At 38.8% G+C, this 21646-nt stretch overlaps 1 protein-coding gene and 1 long non-coding RNA gene across 2 annotated transcripts in view; one reads left to right on the top strand and one right to left on the bottom strand.

The window, feature by feature from the left end:
* TMEM131 (transmembrane protein 131) overlaps positions 1 to 21646 on the top strand; it is a 75213-nt gene that overhangs the window by 23713 nt on the left and 29854 nt on the right. Inside the window, exons 3-11 of the mRNA XM_081003672.1 lie at positions 1604 to 1644; positions 11181 to 11249; positions 14026 to 14149; positions 15981 to 16097; positions 17761 to 17883; positions 18331 to 18411; positions 19985 to 20135; positions 20225 to 20281; positions 21393 to 21454. Of these exons, the coding sequence (XP_080859798.1) occupies positions 1604 to 1644; positions 11181 to 11249; positions 14026 to 14149; positions 15981 to 16097; positions 17761 to 17883; positions 18331 to 18411; positions 19985 to 20135; positions 20225 to 20281; positions 21393 to 21454 (825 nt within the window). The remainder of the gene's footprint in view (positions 1 to 1603; positions 1645 to 11180; positions 11250 to 14025; positions 14150 to 15980; positions 16098 to 17760; positions 17884 to 18330; positions 18412 to 19984; positions 20136 to 20224; positions 20282 to 21392; positions 21455 to 21646) is intronic.
* Positions 3507 to 5631, bottom strand: LOC308476191. Its single transcript, XR_013985792.1, has 3 exons — positions 5219 to 5631; positions 5005 to 5078; positions 3507 to 3627 (listed from the first exon to the last, which is right to left on the bottom strand). It is a non-coding gene; the product is annotated as an uncharacterized lncRNA (long non-coding RNA).

Raw genomic sequence — 21646 nt, forward strand, 5'->3', positions numbered from 1 at the left:
AACTGGAATACAAAAAAGGGAGGTGAGAGGAGGTCAGGGAAGCAAGGAAATGAAATGTAAGGTTTGGAAAGATTGATTTGTTTTTAAGTGTTTTTTATCTTTTTTCTGTATTTTGTATTTTTTCTCTTTTTTATTTTTTCTTTTGTTTCTTTTCTTTTTATCTATGTAATCTATTGTTTTTGAAACCTTAATAAATATCATTTTTTTAAAAAAAGGAAGAGGATGCCCCCCCAGCCTTAGTAGACTGACCAAAGGTGAATATGAGGCCAACACATTACTCACCTTAGGAGGCAGCACTGGCAGCCGCTGGGCCTGCATGGTGGAAAGGCTCCTCTTCGGTGTTGGGCACTCAGCTCCCAGGCAGGCATTGCACACAGCAAGCACAAAAAAGGCCAGCATGGTACCTGCCTGCCTGGCCTCCCATTTTGTCTGTCCATTCCCAACAGCAAAGGCTGGTGGACTGACTGTCTGGCTTGGCTCCCTCATCCACTTGCTTGCCTACTCCAAGGCCGCCTCAGCTCCTGGCAACCAGCAGCCCCTGGCCAGCGCCAGAGGTACCATTCGCCTGGGGAGCTTGTAGCCAGGACTGCTGCAACAAACAGCCACACAAGCCTTTGGGAGGCAGAGATGCGAGAGGACATCAGAGAAGGGAAGGAAGGAAAGAGGGACAGAGGCTAGTGTTGCCTGCGGCACCCCTGACCATCCTTCAAGGCATGGTTGCTAGTTGGCTGCAGCAGTTTCAGGCAGAAAACGGAGGGAAATCACACAAATAACGGAGTAGAAATGCTCCCATACAAAATAATGGAAGCCTGCAACCTAACAAATGATTTCCTGGAAGTGCATTGTGTTTGGAAACTGGGACCTGTGTGTACATATCTATGCAGGGCAGCTGAGACACAGCGAGGGATAAAAGATTAAATTAACCAAACACACATTAGCTTGTCTCTTAAAAGTTATGCTACTATACTTAGGAAATAATTCTCAAGTAGGTGTTTCAGCTTGTTATTTGAAGTGGAAAATTTGAATGGGCCAATGGCCTGACATTAGTGGTAACGCACTTGGGAGTAAGTTGTATTGAACTTCTTTACTTCTATAGTACATCTGAGCAGTGCTTTTTTTTTCTTTCTAAAAAAATGTTTAGGGGTACTCTCATTTTGACTCAAGAAAATCACCATTTTATAGTTCAAGTTGGGGAAAATAAATACAGTAAAAAGTACAAAGATCACAAAATGTTTAGGGGTATGCATATTCCTGCATCCCCCCCCAGAAAAAAGCATTGCATCTGAGTAAAGATGCATAGAACTGTTCTGTAAATTATCATATGATAAACTGGGCCGTAGTGCTTCTTTATAAGACTCCTTGACAAGAGCTAAGAGGTTTTGAATAATTGGAAGCTGATATTTTGGGCTTCAATCCTACCTCCAGTTACTTGAGAGTAAGTCCCATTGAATTCAATAGGACATTTCTGAAGAGAAACACAGGATTGCACTCTTAAAGAGTTGGATTTGAGATTTACGCAAGCTACTGTGTATTCTGATTGCTTATCAATAAATTTTCAAGGAACATACTTTGTTGCTGAAATTTGCTATTCTTTTCTTTTCAGACTGAGACAACGATTGGCCTCAGTTCATATCAGCAGAAAAGGTAAGATTTTCTACAGTCCTTTGTTTCCTTTAATTCCAAACAATGCTTAAAATTATCTCATAATTTGAAAATGTTTGACTGTTTCGGTGAACCAAACTATTAACATTGTTTGCTTAATCCAAGGAAATTATTTTATTTCTTTAGAGGATTGCTATTCCACCTTTTAATTCAGTGCTCGGAGGATAATCACAATTGTCAGTATATGTATACATTGATACGTGATCGTTTGTATGAAATGGCATTTACAGAGTAGCTATTGATGATACTTTTCTCATCTCCTGAACATGGTGCCTTGTTGGTAGAGGCAAGGTTGTCAAGTCTTATATTAAAGACATTTAACTACCTCCTCATGTGATCATATGAACTGGCCTTGGTAATCTTGAAAGCCATGAAGGTATCCTGACAATCATGGGAATATCAAATAATTACATAGGTTTCTATCATTTAAAATCTCTCCAGCCCAGTTAGCCACAATTTCTGGATAACCATATTGTGTGGGGGGCGGGGGTTTATCATGTATTTCTCCCTTCTACAAGTCCAGAATCATGCTGAAAACTTTGGAAAGGGGGGATGTTTGCAATTGGGCTAGAGTTGGACTCTTGTAGAAGATATAAGCAGTATGTTAACTGCTTCTGTCTTCTGCAAAAGTCCTGTAGGGAAGAGAGATAAATCACTTCTCCTTTCCTCCATGGAAAATGAAGAAAACAGAGGTGGCATCTCTCCCATGAGCAAGGCAGAAAGTACAAGGATATTCATCTGATGGTGGAGTGTTATTTGGAACTGTGTTTCTCCTTGTAGATGCCATTTTATTTGACAGGATGTCTGTAAAATGTGGGTGTAATGGACAGCTCAGGTAGACCAGAGTCTGTTGGTGCAGTGTGGTGAAATTCTACCAGAGTTGTGTAGCTGGAGTGCTGGGCTGGAGATCACTCTTTAAACCTCTTTTGTTGGTATTTGGCTTTCCATTCTTAAGTTGGGAATAGAGTAGTTGCTTTGGAAGATAATAATCAGGCATCCAAACAACATGACCAATCTAACGAAGTTGATGTTGAAGAATCATTGCTTCGACACTAGTGATCTTTGCTTCTTCCAGTACACTGGCATTAGTTCGCCTATCTTCCCAAGTGATGTGTAATTTTTTTCAGAGACACTGTTGATGGAATATTTTGAGGAGTTGGAGATTTATAAGTGGTCCGTGTTTAAGCATACAGCAAAGTTAGTACAGTAGTGCCCCGCAAGACGAATGCCTCGCAAGACGGAAAACTCGCTAGACGAAAGAGTTTTCCGTTTTGGAGGTGCTTCGCAAAACGAAGCTCCTATGGGCTTGCTTCGCAAGACGAAAATGTCTTGCGAGTTCCTGCGGGTTTTTTTCCCTTTCCCCCCCCCCTTTTTCTAAGCCGTTAAGCCGCTTATCTGCTTATCCGATAAGCTGATAAGCCGCTAAAAGCCGCTAATAGCGCTAATCCGCTAATCCGTCAATGGGCTTGCTTCGCAAGATGAAAAAACCGCTAGACGAAGAGACTCACAGAACGGATTCTTTTCGTCTTGCGAGGCACCACTGTAGTACAATAGCTTTGTAAACAAGCATTTTGGTTTCCCTGCGAATGTTCGGTCCTCAAACATTCTGCACTTCAATCGGGAGCATAAACTGTATCATCTCTGAGGTTAGCTTAGCTTAAGGAACTGAATATACGCTGTGCATGTACCATCTTGCTGAGAAGCCTGTAACATCCACCAAAGTTTATAGACAGACAGACAGACAGACAGATAATAGAATTCTTTCAAGAAACAGTAACTGTCTCTTGACACATCTTTTGTTTTACCAATTTTGTTGTAAAATACTGTAAAATCTTTTTTTCTTGTTTAACTCCCCTAAGTCTCCAGTTTTCTTTAAAAAGCTAAAACAGCCAATAGGAAAAGGGGGCACCCCTCAGTGGACCTCGACAGGGGTTAGAGGAAAGCTGCTTATCTGACAGTTCAGTTCTAAAAAGAGACAGAGTACTACATTACAACAAAAACATTTACATATCTTTCTTCAAAAAGGGTAATGTGTGTTGAATACAGCTGCTTGTTATGTAAATGTCACTGTGCCCAATTAAGAGCCACTTGTCAGTAGGTGCAGCTGGATCACACACTAGCTTAGCAATGGTGTTGCCATTTTGCCATTTGTAAAGGCTTATAATTGTACGTTAGGAGGGTAATGAGCTCAGTAGTATTTAGTCCAATGAAATGACATCATTCACAATATTCAAACTTTCTTTCCTATCAGTTCATATTAGAAAAAGCCTGTGGTTTTCAGCTTTGGTGTGTTGCAAGTGATACAACCAGCTATATGGACACTAGTTTTGGTGTGTTCCAGACGATAGTAACAATTAGCTATGGCATCATAATGCCCAGGAGAGTGATATAATTCATGACTGAAAGGAGGAGAGGTGTGCAGAGTAACAGAGATGAAATTCATATATGCTTTTCTCTTTGGGTTGAAATTCATATATGCTTCTCTCCTTAGCACTGGAAATTCCTGTCTGCATCTCACATGTATTTTTTGCTAGCTAATCACTAGCGCGTCCACAGTAGTTGTAAAGCTACTTTCAAGTAGTCTTCCTGTACTTATTATTTATTTAGTTAACTTAGGGACCATTTGCTATATATAAAAAAGTCTAAAAAACTACAATAAGGAGTTGAAGAGTCAAAGACACAAAGCATGGAATTTAAAAAAATGTTCCTATTGTAGTTGGAAGATTGCAGTTGCAAGATTGTAGTTGTTTTTTTACTTTATTTATGGGTATATAGATATCTTTGTTTTAGGCACTGAGATCATGCATAGCATGCTGGAATCCTTCAAATTAAAGTGGAAATTTGTATAACATTTTAGCTGTTTCGTCTAAGCTTGAAGTAGCATGATGAAACTGTCAGGTCATTTAAAGGCACCAGAGGAAACAGCTAGCGAATGCATTTGAACATTCATTTGGTTTTTACATAGGTATATAAATATTAGCTTAGCTGCTACACTCACTTTCTACTCTACTTTTGAAATGCCAGATTTAAATTTACAAGAAGACATATGAACACTAATTTCCAAAAACCAAACAGAAACCAGAAGCATTCGGTCACTTAACTTGATATCTTAACCTCTCCATTTGCATCAAATGTTATTTTAAGAATAGTAAATTTTCAGTTACTTCTGTTGAATATTTGCTAAACAATAAAAGAGGAAGTACTGTCAGGTCATTGAATCTATGCAAATTGTTGTGAATCTACCGGTAATTGTTACTAAAAATGCAAGGAATGGCACTATGGAGTACTTGATCTAAAGGTATTCAATATTTTAAGAGCCTAAGACGACAAACCTATACTCACCTAGGTATAAGTCCAATTGCACTTAATGAGGCATACTTTTGAGTGGGCATATATAGAATAGCATCCCAAAGAGTCTTTGGAAACATCAAGAGAAAAGTTAATTACAGGTCCAGGAACAAATAGCATGATAAATTTACAGTTGCAGTGCCTAAAAATATATATAATGGATGAGTTGAGATAAATTTGCGTCATCAGTAGTATCATAAACAATTACCACAGCTGTTGTCTTCCTGCTTCCCTAAGGCCAGGCCTACTGTGAGTTGTAAGGAACCCACTATCTCAGATATGATGAAAGGTCTAATTGAGGGGAATCCTCATCCCTTCTGTCACTCATTAGGCCAAGGGTGGGGAAATGGATGTGACCAGTGAGGCAGAACTTTATCTCCCCTACTCTGCGTGGCCAAGTCTGACAGATGGGCATGGCTAATCACCTCTCAGTCATCGGACATCACAATGGTATTGGGTGACCCATTTATGACCCTTGCAATTTTTGGCATTTGGAAGCCCCAACAATCACCCGGTAGTACTTTGAAATAGATTCAAAGATTGATTGAATATGCAGAACTAGACAGTTTGTCTGAAAAAATAAAGAACAAACCAAAACTGGTATTTGTATCTAAATGGGAAGGCTTCAAAATATATCTGAAAAATAATTACAGTAGCTTAAACTCTGTTGCAGCATTTGATTAACTTCAGTAGTAGCTTTAAGAATGATGTGAGACCTAAGATAAATTAAGATGAAGTTAAATTATGATAATAGTTTGTATTGGCAACAGTTTGTGTATCTGAATTAAGGAGTAGACGGGAAGTCATTTGTGTCTTTGAGTCCGTTTGTATTAAGTCTATTTGGTTTTGTATGGTATAGATGTAATGGGTCCCCCCCCCCTTTTTCTTTATGTATTACAAAAAATCAATTTTTTTTTAAAAAAAAGATAGTACTTTGAAGTGCCACTCAGGGCTCCCTGTAAGAACAGACAACCAGCTGATTTTTCAGAGACTTCAAACTACCAGTACTTTTTGGCCCAGCTGTGACTTTACTTGCCTCATACATCAGGTGTATGTAGGTGGGCATCGGTTGGCCAAAACTGCCTCACAGACCAAATGGAAAAACCTGGCTGCCAGAGATTCTCCACTACTGTGTTAGACAGTCCAATTTATTTGCTAATTATAATTGGTCATCACAAAGCTACAATCAATTTGGGAGATGCGTGTTCACCTATGTTGATCCCTGTATGTTGGGCCCTGTTTTAGTGAGATATACTGTAGTGTATAGTCAGTCAGTAAATAACAGATCCCAAGAAGCAGCAATGGGAGTGTGGTTTTCAACCCCCTGACAGTTATGCTATGAAATACCACAGGCCGTGTTTTATTTCCAATGTTTTTAACATTCATATGTAGTCATTGGGAACCATGATTAGGATATTTGGGTCAAGGTGCCATTGGTATGCTGACAAGATTCAGCGCTATTTCTCCATAACATCTGAATCAAGAGAGATCATGCAGACTCTGGAACATTACCTGGATGCAGGAAATTAAGCTGAGCTTGAATCCTGGCAAGACAGAGGCTCTGTGGGCGAGTGGTTCTCATATCTGAAAAATTGGCCAGCTGCTTGCCCTAGTCAGAGCTGCACTCCCTCTTAAAGAACAGGTATGCAGTCTGCAAGTCTTCCGGGAGCACTTTTTATTATTTCAGCTAGTACAACAACTGGACCTGATAGCTTGATCACAGTAGTCCAGAAATTGGTAATTTAAAGGCTGGATTACTGCAGTGTGGGACTTTCCTTGCACTTGGTCCTGAAACTGCAGTTAGTACAGAATGCTGCAGTATGATTATTGTCAGGAGCAAGTTCCTATTATTCCTCTGCTCAAATATCTGCATTGGCTGCCAGTTTGTTACAGGGCCAAGTTCCAAGTTTATTATCAGTATTCAAAGCCCTTAACAGCTTGTGATCAGTTTACTTGTCTTGCCCCATATATATTTTCATACATACATACATACATACATACATAACTCAGCATAGGTGTTCCAGTCAGTATAGTAGGCAATACTGAGCTAAATGGGCCAATGATCTGATCTGGTATAAAATTGCCTGGGTTTCTACATTGGCTGGATAGTGTAGAGAAGAGATGCACAACCTGCAGCCATCGTCAGATGCATGGAATGGTGAGAGGAGAGAGGGGAACCCTCTGTAAGCAATCAGTTCAGACCTCTGGTAAGAGTAACCTATCCCTTCCACAGCAACCTGGCCAGTGCAGGCATGTAGTGTCCAAGGGGATTTGGCCCTCAGGGGAAAAAACAAAGTTCTCCACTCCTAGAGTATGATCCTCTCTTCGGGTAGAAGAGTTCCCAGGTTCAGATCTTGGATAACCTTGCTCAGGGTGGGAAGGCTGACTGTACCTTTAATGAAGCATTCATTCATGGAACTATCTGTTCGTTGTTAATAGGCCAGGTAAACAAAAGTTATGACTGAAGGTGCTTGAATACACCTTTGAGTGCTGCAGGCACATGCTGAGTCAGTGCTAGGTGGGGACTTCCATAAGTTTGCACTGAACAGATGCCTTAACATGGCTTTAAAAGACTTGTTCAGCACAAGGAATGCAGTTCCTCCCCCCTCACACACACACAGTTGTCCTGTAATAGTCTATAATTTTCTTAAAGACTGGAGGTGGTAATAATTTGATTTTGGGGGCAAGAATTCCCAGTAATCTACGTCCAGTAATTAAGCTGTGTGTGTGTGTGTGTGTGTGTGTGTGTGTGTGTGTGTTGCAAGTAGTTACAGCATGTTACTGATATGATATGCAGGTCTGGGACAAGACGGCACCTTGCATAAACTTCTGCTTATAGGCCTTTTCTGTTTGAGCCAAATGTTATTACCTGTGCTATGTCTGCTCGTTAAGAGTGGATTTTTAAGTTTGTAGTTAAAGTACGTGATCTAGACACACTGTGCCTTTGCCTAAGTTGCAGACACTCGTAGACATAAACCTTGAAAAATGGAAAGTAGGGCAGAAAACTACTATCTGCTATGTGAGATTCTCTCATCATATTTCTTTTTTTCTAACAAACATCAAAGGGTCCACTTGTTCCAGTTGCATATTAGCCACTAAGCTCCAAACAATAGTACAATTACTAGAATAAATTTAACAATAAAGTAAAGTATTTGTATAGTGTAGGGCATCTGCTAGTCAGCCTGCAGTCTCTCCTGTGGTGTAATAAGATTGTTGTTTCTGTACTAGACTTCTTTGAAACTCCCCATAGCTAAGATCATGATGGAAAAGGCAATTCAGATATTGGTAAATATTTTTTATTATGATTATGAACAGCCCGATAGGACTAGACACAAGCAGTACAGAAGTTCTTTGGTAACTAAGCAAGACTCTGTGTTCATTTTAAACCTTAAATGTCAATAATGTAATCTTAGTTTCTAAACTTGAATACACACCCACACCCACACACCTCTACATCCTTCTCTGTGCAGAGCAGAAACAGGAAAAGAGTGAATATTTTATCAGTGAAGGTGTGATCATTTACTTGGGCACCAGCAGGAGTTTGCCATTTAAGGACAAAAAGTTAACCTCAGCTGCTTCTGATGAGAAGAATTACTCTCATATATTTTGTATTTTTACATCGTTGCTGCTTCCAGTTGCCTATGATGAATTTTAGTTTTGAAATGGAAAGGGTCTAGAAATTTTCAAGAAGGGTTTGCAGCATAAACTACTTTGAGTGTTTTCTAGCAGAGCCTGAAATTGTCTTCAGAATTCTAACCTTAAGTTGAATAAATCTGAAAGCTACCATGATGTCCTTGTGCCTACCAATTCAGGGGTTGCATAATTCTGTTGAGCTTGTTTGTGACCTTGTGTTCTGTTTTTTGTTGCGTAGGTTCTTAAGTATATTATGGTTGGAATGTGGTTATGCTGTTAGCATTGATCAAGACTTAATCTTCCACTTCCAAAGTGGGAGGAATATACTGTATGTTTTTATTTTATTCAAAGTTATTAGTACGCTTTATTGCTCCCAAGTTTTCAACAGCAAGTTTTCACACTTAAAGCTGAAGACAGTTTAACTTGCTCATGTCTCACATATTTTGCTTGAAAGCTCTTTTGGGGTTGGTCCCTATCTGTTGCTTGGTTATGAAACTTTCAAGCACAATGCAGGATAGATAAAAATGAGTGTTGTCAGGTTTTGGTTAGATTTTCTAGTGCCCTAAATTGATTAGGATTTGGTTTTGTTTGCTTGTTTCACTTATTTAGTAAGCAAACTTTGAAGAGTATGGCATGTTAATTTAGCATGTTGCCAAAGCCTTTTGAATAACTTAAAATGTTAGAACTGAAGTACTTTTGTGAGGCAAGGGGAGGAATTCATGAAGCATATGTGATGTGGTTTAAATGTTATATTCAAACAAAATAAAGGTACATGGAAATATTTTTTATTGGAGGACTTATAATTTTTTTACAATGAATAGTCAATTCAAGCATTATAACTTTCCCTTACATTGTTTAAAATATACCTTTTATAAATGGATTTTTTTACAACACTGTAAAATTGATGTGAAAATAGTATGATATTTTTCGTTTAAAAGGTTAACATTTCAGTTATATTAGGATTCCCTTAAAAACATCCTGGTTTAAAATACCTTAATATAATGCTAACAAAGCCATTGAAGTCTATATTCATAATCTTTTTAAATTGAAGATAGCAGCTTCTACCAAACACATCTCAAATTTAATTAGATTAGAGTCTAGAGGTTATCAAGTCCATTAATACACAGTGGTTTCAGTGGTATTTGGTGACCTAATAATACATTTCAAAGAACTTAATGTCCTTTGGCTTGTGTAAAGATATTTACATTGCAGATAGTGCTTGAAAGGAAGGATTTCATTTTAAAAAAAGATTTCAACTTACTATTTTATCTCCCATCTCAGCATTGTTGCTTATAAATAATATACATGGAGACTTGGTTATATTCTATACTAGCAGGGGTGCCTGCTGCTGCCCTAGATTTTTGAGAAACCAAAAAAATATTGTGGTGTTCGAAATACTGGTCATTTAAAATATTTTAGACCGCCTTTCTAGAATTAGACACTTAAAATGAAAGATATAAGGGAATGTCATCAGCATATCGATGACACTTCAGCACAAACTCCCAGATGACCCTTCCCACTGTTTTCAAGTAAATGTTAAACAGCATGAGACACAAAATGGAACCTTGTAACATCCCATAGGCAAAAGTCCAATGGATGGAACAGGAGTCCCATAGCACTACTTTTTGGGACCTCCAGAAAACATGCTAGGCACATAACAGAGTGCATCTCTGGAAAGGTGACCCAGAGTAATACTGTGGTTGCTTGAGAGATCCAAAAGAACTGACAGAGTTTCACTTCCTTTATCTACTTGCCAGTACCATTCACCCACCAGAGCAACAAAGGCTGTTTCTGTCCCCAACACCAAGCTCGCAACCAGACTAAAATGGATCTAAATAATCACTGTTCAGGTTTGTCTGGAGTTCAGATTCCACCACCTGTTCTGTCTCCTTGCCCAGGAATGAGATAATTGATACTGGATTGTAGTTTAAATCCACTGGATTGAGGGTGATTTTTTCCCATTGCTTTTAAAATAAGTAATCACCCTGGGGACCCACGTAAGATACACTACACCTGGCAGCTTTAATTTATCTTATATTTCAGCATAGGCTTTCTCTCAGTTTAGACCTAACTAAGATTTACAATCCTATTCCCAATTAATCTGGGAGTAAAGCCTAAAGAATTTAATAGGACCTAACCACTGAATAGATATGGTTAGGATTGCACAGTTAGTCATTCATGTATAATAAGAACATTTGTAATAGTTTTCCAGCCTATCTAAGGCAGATTCTCATTCCAATTGCTGATACTAAAAAGGCATTGTGATATACAGGTGTTTGGGTACCCTTTTTTGAACTGCCCTGAACTGCTCCAGAGGGCTGAGAAAAACTAGAATAGATTTTTGGTGGGAGTGGGATGCAACATGAAGGAAAGTTCAGTTGTGCAAGTGGCAGTCCTTGGGCTAATGGGACTACTTTGCTGGATGCAAGCCTGGATTGTCATTCAACTTAACTGGCAACTTAATTTGGAAGATTGTGAACATGAATTAAAAACTGAATGTCATCTTAATTTGTTCTCTTCTCATTTCTCCCCAACAGTATATCTATGTATCGAGGGAATTGCAGACCGATTCGGTTTGAACCACCAATGCTGGATTTCCATGAGCAGTAAGTTGGGAACACTTTGCCTAGCATTCTAAATAGAAGGCACCTGGAAGTTAATAGCTGTCTGAAAAACCTATGTATTAAAAAGGCAAAGCTGATAATATGTTTTATGTTACATGCCCAGAACCTTATCTGCCCAGCATCAATCACATAGTTTCTGTATAAGGGGCTCTGTGTGTTGGCTAAGTCATATAACAGGCCTTAGTGGATGCATAGTATTGATGGTTCACACTTGCAGAAATTTGCACCTGTTGTACTTCAGCTATACCACATGGTTTTGTATTTGGAGGGAAAAGAAACATATGGGGAGAAGATGGAAGAGGAGGAATAAATGAAGTCTAAATTGGAGGAATGATTGAAGTATCTGTTGTTGCTGCTTCTGTCTGCTTTACTGAGGAAAGGGCCCTTCGACTGAAAAAATCTAATATGATTTTCCAGTAATACCAAAGGATGAAGTTGTTAATCCTTGTGTATGCTTTCCGTGTAGCACTAGTTTATACAGTAGTTATTTGAGGACTGTACCATGTTAGACTACAGTTTGTACGTGCAGAGTTTTGGTGCCATCTATTTACCACTTGAATCTACTGGTTCCAGGGACCCTGGAAAAACTAAATTCTCAGGATCCCTGGCATGTGAGTCCTTCTCTAGATACAACTCATGTGCACCAACAGGGAACTTATTTCATGCCGCAGCAGCCAGATAAGGAGCACTGTGTGGAGGGAGTTGGACCATGTTGTTCTTCAGATTACATCATTGGTAGTATGACAGGAACTGAAAGGGGCTTGAACAGAACCAAGCTTTTTTCTGACCTACTAGGAACATAGCTTGGTTAGCTGAGTCGAACTCCATATTGGGGTGGGGGAATGTTGTCTGTCAACAGTGGATATATGAAAAGTAGACTATAAAATAGTCAAAATGTGCAAGGTTGAATAACTTTGGCTTTTGAATATTAATTTACTCTGCTGATCAATTAAACATCAGAACAGCACTCACTCTTTTCTTCTCATCATTAGTCTTTCAATGCCTGGAGATACAGCCATAATGGCAGTAGTCATAGTGCAGCATTTCCCTGGAGTTATTAATGCAGCAGTGCTACAGTTGCTGCATATGCATGCTGCACATCTCTGGATTAAGGCCAGAAGACAGAATTGTTTAGTTGCAGCCTTAGCCCACTCCATTAGTCAGTTGAAAGGCAGGATAAAAATAACTTTGCAAAATGTATTTATTTATAATCTTGGTACAAAATATTAGCATAAAATATATATGCCAAACTAAGCAACAACAGTCAATATAAAAATAGTCCTATCAGCTTATTGGAGCAATTATAACTTTGCATCATGAGTAATTGCGAGTCCGCGTGTTAAACCCTGTCCCCGGTGCCCACCACACCCCCAAGAGATGAGACATGACAAGAATGTATGGGTTTAAATTAGGCCACAACTTCATTTATGTTTCAGGTGTAGGAACCTTGGCTTAGGCCTTGGAAGGTATCCTGCTCATGCCCGACAGGGGCTGAGGATGCACAGGGCAATCAGGTGTTGTGGGAGGGGACTGTAAAGCGTAAACTTACACAGCATACCCTCCCACTTCACCTAGCCAGGAGTTTGACCTATATGCTGCCGCTGTAGAGCCAGTGACTCCCACAATCAACCCTTTAACAGGCCCTGCAAACGCCACCGCACGGGGGTGCATCAATATGCTGCCTTGACTCACAGATATAGAATATAGAGCAAGGCCTAAAACCGGCTCCCGAGACCCTAACTAGGGTCTCGCCGCCAAAATACCTACAGCTGAACATCGTCTCCTACCGAGAAGGACTAGACCCTGACACCCACCAATCCCTGAGGCCCTGATGAGTCCTATCAGCTTATTGGAGCAATTATAACTTTGCATCATGAATAATTATATGCTTGCAATAAAGTAATGACACAAACACTTGTAGGGAATACAACAAGAAGTTGCGGCAACTTAAAAGGCTAACAAGTGCATTGCACCATAAGGTTTCATGGATTACAGTCTAATTCCTCAAATGCATGAAGTGTTATCCTGAGTAATGGGTGTGTGTATGTATCACAGGTCTTGCAGAGCTTGTCTGAGGCCTGGGGCAGGAGTCTTGTTAGAATAAACTCAAACAACAAAGAAGCTGGTCCCTGGCAGGCCTTCCTGGCCAGCTTAGCCCTCTGAGGCTTGGGATTAGTTTACCCAGCTTCTCCCATCCCCTCTGCATTGGCCTGATGTATCATACATACAGGTTTGGGTGGGGTAGAGGAGGAGGATTGTAAGTGGTAAGGTCAGAAGGAAAGGAAATGCAAAGAAAGAGTACAGGACCAGGACCCTGTGATAATGATCTGAGGTCCTTCTTCATACGCCTCCTCCGCAAGAGGTCTGAAGGGTAACAACACAAGAACAGGCATTTTCTGCAGTGGTGGCTCCCTATTTTTGGAATGCTCTCCACAGGGAGGCATGCATGGCACCTTCGTTGCATATTTTTATGCACCAGGCCAAACCATTCCTCTTCTCCTGGCTAATTAAACAATCTATGGCCTTTTAAACTGTGGGGAGGGGGGTTATTGTTTGTTATATGGTGTTTATATTGTAAACTGCCCTGTGATCCTCAGATGAAGGGCGGTATATAAATTTTAATAATAACAATAATTGACAGTGGCCATTCACAAAATGCACCTGTTTGTTCCTTGCAACCATAAAACTATAAATATTTTGTGGTTGTAGGCAATTGAGGAAACAATTTAAATGCTTTTTCTACTCTCTTTTAATACAGGCCAGTTGGGATGCCAAAAATGGAAAAGGTTTACTTGCACAATCCAAGTGCAGAAGAAACTATTATATTAGTATCAATATCTGCAACCACCTCACATTTTCATGCATCGTTTTTTCAAAACAGGGTGAGTTTTGAAGTTTTTTGAAGTTGGTGTTATTCTGCAAGCTGGTTTCACTTCAGCAAAAACTGATTTTACTTCAGAGTTCATCACAGTAACTAAAATAGCTTCTCTTTAAATGCAAGCTCAACAAAATTATGCCACGTACAATTCACTGTGGGGGGGTTATATAAAAAGTAAATACCTCCATCATTCTAGGGCAGTGGTGGAGAACCTCCGGCCCCTAGCCTTGGTGTTCTCAAGAATATGGAAAATGGATAATTATAGCTCAGAAATGGTTTCTAACCAGTAGTAGCTGAATTTAGTCCATGGGGGGAGGGGGGAATCCATACCAGGATAGTAGTTTTACTATTACCAACCAAAGTCCCCCAAGTAACGTGTGAGTTTTCAAGTTCATCAGAACTTCTTCTTTTTTGGTATAACACAGCCAGGAGCAGAGTACTGCTGATGCATTAATTTTCAGTAGGAGTTGCTACTTAGAGCTTATGCACTCATAAGTAGTTGCCGATAAATGGTTGCCACCCCTTTGGAAGTGATTCTGTCATTTTTGTGCATGCTTCTATGAGCTGCTAAGATAACTAGTTTTTTTTATTGTGTTTCTTCACCATGTTTTTGTAAAACCTACTAACCAAGTGCCTTAAATATATGAAAAAGGCTCCAAATAAGGCTGCATTTTACAAGGCACTTGCGAAAGCAAATAACCAACAACATGTATTTCAATTAAGATCGTGTCTCTCCGCCACTGTCAGGGTGTCAACCAGCATTAAGTGAAAGCTGAAATGATCATTGGTCCTTCTCTTTGTCCTGTTATTCCAGAAGCATGTTTAATTAGCAAGGGTGTGTGTTTCTTTACTGCCACTTGAAATAATCTTTTGAGCTTAAATCCAAGTGTTTAATATTTGAGGGGGGAGAATGGGGGAGGGATTATGGAAAGCTTGTAAATTCATACTCCCTTCTTAATCCTAATACAAGACTTAACTGATCACACATCTTCCCTAAAGCAATTAACATATTTAATGAAATCTATCAATGTAGGACTCTTCCATAATGGAGGTGACAGTGTGTGAGGTGTGGTGTGTGTGAATGGATAGATTTGTGTGGATAGGGTATGTATGGGGTTTTGACCCTACCTGCTTTTGGTTTTAGCCATGTCCACCCTTGCTTGTGACCTCTGGAAGATTACCAATGCTATAATGTGGCTCTGAAACTGAAAAAGTTTCCTCAGATAGTAAAGTCTTGATTATGGGTACCTCCTAAACTTATGATCGCTCTGTGCTCATTGATTCAAGCAATTATGGGTGTTGTAAGGCAGTCTATAAGAAAATAGAAGATTCCCGAAGTGTTATATAACTTTGCTCAGGGAGGAGTCACATCAGATAATTTTTCTGTGTTTTAAGGCCAATTGAGAAGAATGAGTCAGAGCACCAATTTGTAGGAGCTACATTATGTACTCCAATCTGGCATTTAGAGTGGAACCTGAGACACTTGGAGCAATGTGCTTAGTAAGCTAAACAATAAGCAGTTCAGTGTTCTTTCACATTAGTAATATTGCTATAATGTTTAAAAAAGATTTTTTTCCTGCATGTTGTACTTTACAGTTGTTTGTTTCGATGCAGTATCAACCAAATCAAAAAGAGTGTATTGGAAGTAACTTTTGTAAGGTACTTAAATTGATTTTTCCAAAGAAAGGGCTATAGTATGTGGCTTGCTTGTCTCATGGGTGTTCACACACGGCTTCTACATATCAATTGTGTTTGAATGCCCAATCTCATATTTGAAGCACTACCCTTCTAAGATGAACAACATGTCATGTTATATCTGGTGTTTTATTTTTCAGAAAATCGTTCCAGGGGGGAACACATCATTTGATGTGGTTTTTCTTGCAAGAATGGTGGGAAACGTAGAAAATACTTTATTTATTAATACATCTAATCATGGGGTATTTACTTACCAGGTAAGAGAAAACATCATGTTACCGTGTCTTAAATGATTGAGAACAGAAGTGAAAGCACATTATTAAGATTGGTGCTCAGCATATACAGTGGTACCTCAGTTTATGAACTTAATCCATTCCAGAAGTCCATTCTTAGACCAAAGCCATTCTTAAACCAAGGCGCACTTTCCCTAATGAGGCCTCCCGCCGCCGGTGCCCTTCCACTGTTCGGCTTCCATTTGTAGACCGAGGTAAAGTTTGCTAACTAGGACACTACTTCCGGTTTTGTGGAGTTTGTATACCAAATAGTTCGTAAACAGGGATGTTCTTAAACTGAGGTGGCACTGTACTGCAATGTGTGACTACTTCATAGCTGAGCATATGTCTCTTTAAGTCAGTGCTTTCAATTGAAACCAACAGCCACGTATCATGAACTTAGATTTTCTGATTGACATTCCTGCTTTCAAATGGGAATTACTCATGGAGCAAGATGCCATTTGTCTGCAATATATACATATTATTTGATGCTTTGAGACACCTGCAATAAGTGCCACTGTGCTATGCATATTCCGTGCACTTGAGATTACAAAAAGTCTTACAGTATTAATGCGCCTCCTACAGCTTAGAAATGAACAAGCTATTTGCAAGGTGAAAAGCCTCCAAGTTGTCTATTAAAATGCAAAACAGGCTTCTGTTGATTTATGAGATACAGTAATAGTGATTGACTTGAAAGTTGATAATACACTTGATCTAATACAGTTGATTGATTTAAGCGCACCACAATATTTTTAAAAAATTAAGAGAAGGACATTTAAATGGCAAAGTAGCTTTTGCAGGAATAAGATCACATATTTTAGAAAACTGAAAGGAATGACAAAAATGGGGGGAATGCCATTTTTTGTATTCATGAACATAATCATGATTTACTACCTGTAGTGCTCTAAGTTACTGTGGTTCGGAGCTAGAAAAAAATTCAAAGGGTTGTATTTGACTCAGTCCTACTCAGTGATCTTAAGTTGTTGTTTTAAAAAAATCTGCATTGCATATAAAAAGTTCAAAAACTGGTTGCAAAACAAATATTTAGAGAAAAGCTGGTCTGTGGTTGTCACTTGTGTGGCTCCTGAAAGGAAGAAAAAGATACAGTGGTACCTCGCAAGACGAATGCCTCACAAGACAAAAAACTCGCTAGACGAAAGGGTTTTTTGTTTTTTGAGCTGCTTCGCAAGACGATTTTCCCTATGGGCTTGCTTCGCAAGACGGAAACGTCTTGCAAGTTTGTTTCCTTTTTCTTAACACCGTTAATACAGTTGCGACTTGACTTCGAGGAGCAACTCATAGAACACGGTGTGGTAGCCTTTTTTGAGGTTTTTAAAGACTTTGGTGATTTTTGAAGCTTTTCCAAAACTTTCCCGACACCGTGCTTCGCAAGACGAAAAAAATCGCAAGACGACAAAACTCGCGGAACGAATTAATTTCATCTTGCGAGGCACCACTGTATATTTTCTTGTATCCTAAAGCAATAGATACTGTATGAGACCACTTTAAAATACTGTAACTGTAAACTTCCAAGTTGGGAAAGAGGTAGTGTTTCTTTGTTGTCAATGATTGTGTGAGTTTTAAAGGTGGAAAACAGACAATTACTCACACTGGGATACTAAAAGCTTGTTTTCTTTTTCTTAAACAGGTATTTGGTGTAGGAGTACCAAACCCTTACAGACTTCGCCCTTTTATAGGAGCAAAAGTTCCAGTAAACAGCAGTTTTTCTCCTATTATAAATATACACAACCCCCATAGTGAGCCTTTGCAGGTATGTAGGAGCACTGTTCATATTTACAGTTACCTGTTAAAATATAATGTTAATGTATTTCAGGTGCTCTTTGTATACTGTGATTCTATTCCTTTATTTTCAGTTCGGAATGTTATATGTATAAACCATTGAAGTTAAAATAATTGTCTTGGTGGTAGTTTTGAGAAGCTATGTTCATGGAACTAAAGGTTTGCATGTAAGGTTTGACTTGGCAAATACAGAAACTTCATTTGCATAAAATCACTTGATTATTTTTTTTATTTGGTGGAATGATAAATGACATATTCTAACACTTGAGACAATTCATTGACTATGTTGTTTGTGTGGTCTTTACCACAGAGAAAATAAAATATAAATAGTTTCTCCTTAGCTGGCAACCATGAGAGTGTGTCTAGTTGGAACTTGAGCTCTAACTTTATCAATTATTATTTTTGGCTATTCTCACAGGTGGTAGAAATGTATTCAAGTGGAGGTGATCTCCACCTAGAGCTTCCAACTGGTCAGCAAGGGGGTACAAGAAAATTATGGGTGAGTGGCACAAATATTACTTGACTCACACTAAGGTATTAATAAGTTCTGGCAAAGACTAATATCTGTTGTGGCTTCAACTTTTGTTGTGGGCCAGAGCACCCTTCCTCAGATGCATGGTGTTCTCCTCTGCTGATCCTGAAATCTCATGCACACATATACAGATAAGAGGGTGGATGTTGTTTTGAAATGAGGCCAGGAGGCCCAGCAATTCAAGATAAGGGAGTAAACCATAACTGTGCAGCATCAAATATCAACAGGGTCCATTGACAAGTATGAAAGTTCAAAGCAGAATGGGAACGAACTTGTCATGAATTTTCAAAGTAACGTTAATATTGTATATACCAGCAAATGTGGACAACTGCTTTGCGGGGGGGGGCGGGGGGCTGACGCAAAAGGTGAAAGGCAGAAACAAATTTAAAATGAGAATTCCATTCATAACAAGAGAAGAACAAATGCCCTACAGTAAAACCAATGCTATTAATTATATATTACTTATATGTATATCATGTTACATGTTTTGTTTTTGTCACAAAAGCAAATAAAACTTATTTTAAAATAAATATTGTATACAAATACCTAACAATTATGTCCTATAGTGAGTTAGCCACTTTCAATTTCATTTCATCGCAAGTCTGATAGCACATAAGCTTTTTACCAAGTGATTTTAGACACGTGTGTGGTTTTTATCTAATATTCTAGCCACAGAATATTCCAAAAGTTGTAGTTTTGACTGAAGATATAACACCAACTACCTTTTATGTAGCAAAGAAATACTAGGGAACTTTTCTAGGATTTTCCAGGACAATCCTCCAGTTTATATTTTTGTATAAAATTTCAGTTTATATTTTTGTATAAAATTGCTAGTGTGCCTGCATGCAATTTGAGATGGTTGCTGATGACTCCTTGGTTTGTATCCAACTAAGTCCTACTGAGACCCATTGAAAATGGACTTAAGTTGGTCATTTTCATTTATTTCAGTGGGTCTAGTCTGAGTATAACTTAAATTGGATACATTTATTTTTACACTTTCTGAGTAGCAGTGATTAGAATCTCCCACTTTTGAAGCGTATAGACAAATTAACTCCTATTCTCTTTGCTATAATGTAGGCTTTCCAGAAATTTTGAATGCACAGGAGGAAAGAAAATTATGGCTTGCCTGTTGTAGGAGTGGGGAATGAGTGGGCTTGGATGGCACAGACAGAAGTATCTACACATTTTTGTGCTACTGATGCAAAATAGGCTTTTAAGTGTTTCTCTAAAACATTGGTAGCATCACCAAATATATTTCTTGTACTGGTTTCTTACAACAGAACTAGTCTTAGGCACTTAGGAAAAGGCAGGTTTAACAAACTGTTACTTGTCAGCATGAATAATCTACACGTGATGATTCTGAACCTTTTATGTGATGGTTGTTTCTGAAACTGTTTGACACTTCCATCTCACTATTTAGTTAGTTCATTGCCTAAAAACGCCAACTGTATACTCCATATTCCACTTGTATTATAGCTGGCATTGTGGACCTTTTTATTATACTGACTTTTATATTCTGCACAATTGTCTGTTTCAATAGGAAATTCCCCCCTATGAAACTAAAGGAGTTATGAGAGCCAGTTTCTCTTCAAGGGAAGCAGATAATTACACAGCCTTCATTCGAATAAAAACAAATGCCTCAGACAGCACAGAGTTTATTATTCTGCCAGTAGAAGTAGAAGTCACAACAGGTTTGTAGAAATGTAATGTTTCATCAACTTCATGTATTTTCCTACTGCAGTAGTGAAAGATACTCACTTTGTTTTGTCCTATCTTAAAGCCCCAGGAATTTATTCATCGACAGAAATGCTAGATTTTGGTACTTTAAGAACCCAAGGTGAGTCCTATATTTTAATACACCTCCATTTCAGATTGTGAGTAGACACACCTCATTTTGCAAGAGCTGCGTAATATCAGTTTCATGTGTTTGTTCCTTAGCCTTTGCATGTAGGCCTTCATATGTATTGGGTTGCATCCAGACAGGTCCTGCTGCTAATGGAAAGGATCCACCCATTTACATAAATAAATAAAAATAAAAATCCAGGGTTCTTCTGGAGACGGGGTGCAGGAAGGTGATTTTTGGTATTATCTCTGCGGCTACTTTTCATAGTGTTTCATGGAGTCCCCAAACCCTCCAGAGCAGATCTTTGGGGGCTACAGGGGAAAGGAGGAATTGGTGAAAATAATTTCTTCTTCTAGCAGAACTCTGCATGAGGGAAACTTTCTGAATCCACCTCATTTGTATTTAAATGCCTAGGATATCTAGCTTTAGAAATATTATATAAAGTAAAATGAAATAACTTAATAACGCAATTATAAATAGTACTTTTTATAACATCACTCTTAATTTATACACCTGCCAAATGACTGTACACAGGTGCATCTGTATTCAGACTAGTCTCCAAATCATAGTTTGGAACAGTCTTCCCCAACCTGTTGCCCTTCAGCTGTTTCGGTCATCAGTTGCATAATCTCTGACCATTGACCATACTGGGAAAGGGCAGGTGGGACTTGTAGTCTAAAGCATGTGGAAGGCACCAGGCTGGTTTGGAAGATCAGGATTTAGTAATGGTGACCATGATCCCCCCCTCCCTTCCCTTGCAACAAACCATAGTTTGCCCATTTGCTCCAGTGTGACAAATTATGGTTTGCCTAGACAATAGTTTGCCACCATGCCTGGATCCTGACTGGAGAACAAATTAATTTGCACACTAACCACAGTTTGCTACAATTGGATAAAATGGCAGACTATTGCTTACTGCAGATTAGAAGCAGAAGCATCAAACATCCGCTCCTTATGTCTGGGGGAGAAGGGAATGGAGAAGTGCAAGAATTAAGTAAAATTTCAGCATTGGATAACTTGAATAAATGTCACAAAGCTGACTTGACTTTAAAAAAATCCCTTTTATGCAAACGAGCCTTAGTGCTTTTTTATTGGCTTTCAACAGATCTGCCCAAAATCTTAAATCTACACTTGTTAAATTCAGGAACAAAGGATGTACCAATAACAGTAAGTATTACCTCTTTTATTTCACTATCTCAATATATTTTTCTAGACGTAAAAGATAACATGAATCCACTAAATATCAAAGCTCAGGTTCTGTTAGTTTGGTCCCTTTTTCCAAATGGACTCAACGAAATGCCACTTTCGATGCACTTAACAGCTTTCAGCAGTGTATCCTTCCCATGCTACATGTTGTGA

Source organism: Podarcis pityusensis, assembly GCF_964106645.2.
Source record: "Podarcis pityusensis genome assembly, chromosome: 4".
NCBI classification, from domain to species: Eukaryota; Metazoa; Chordata; class Lepidosauria; order Squamata; family Lacertidae; genus Podarcis; species Podarcis pityusensis.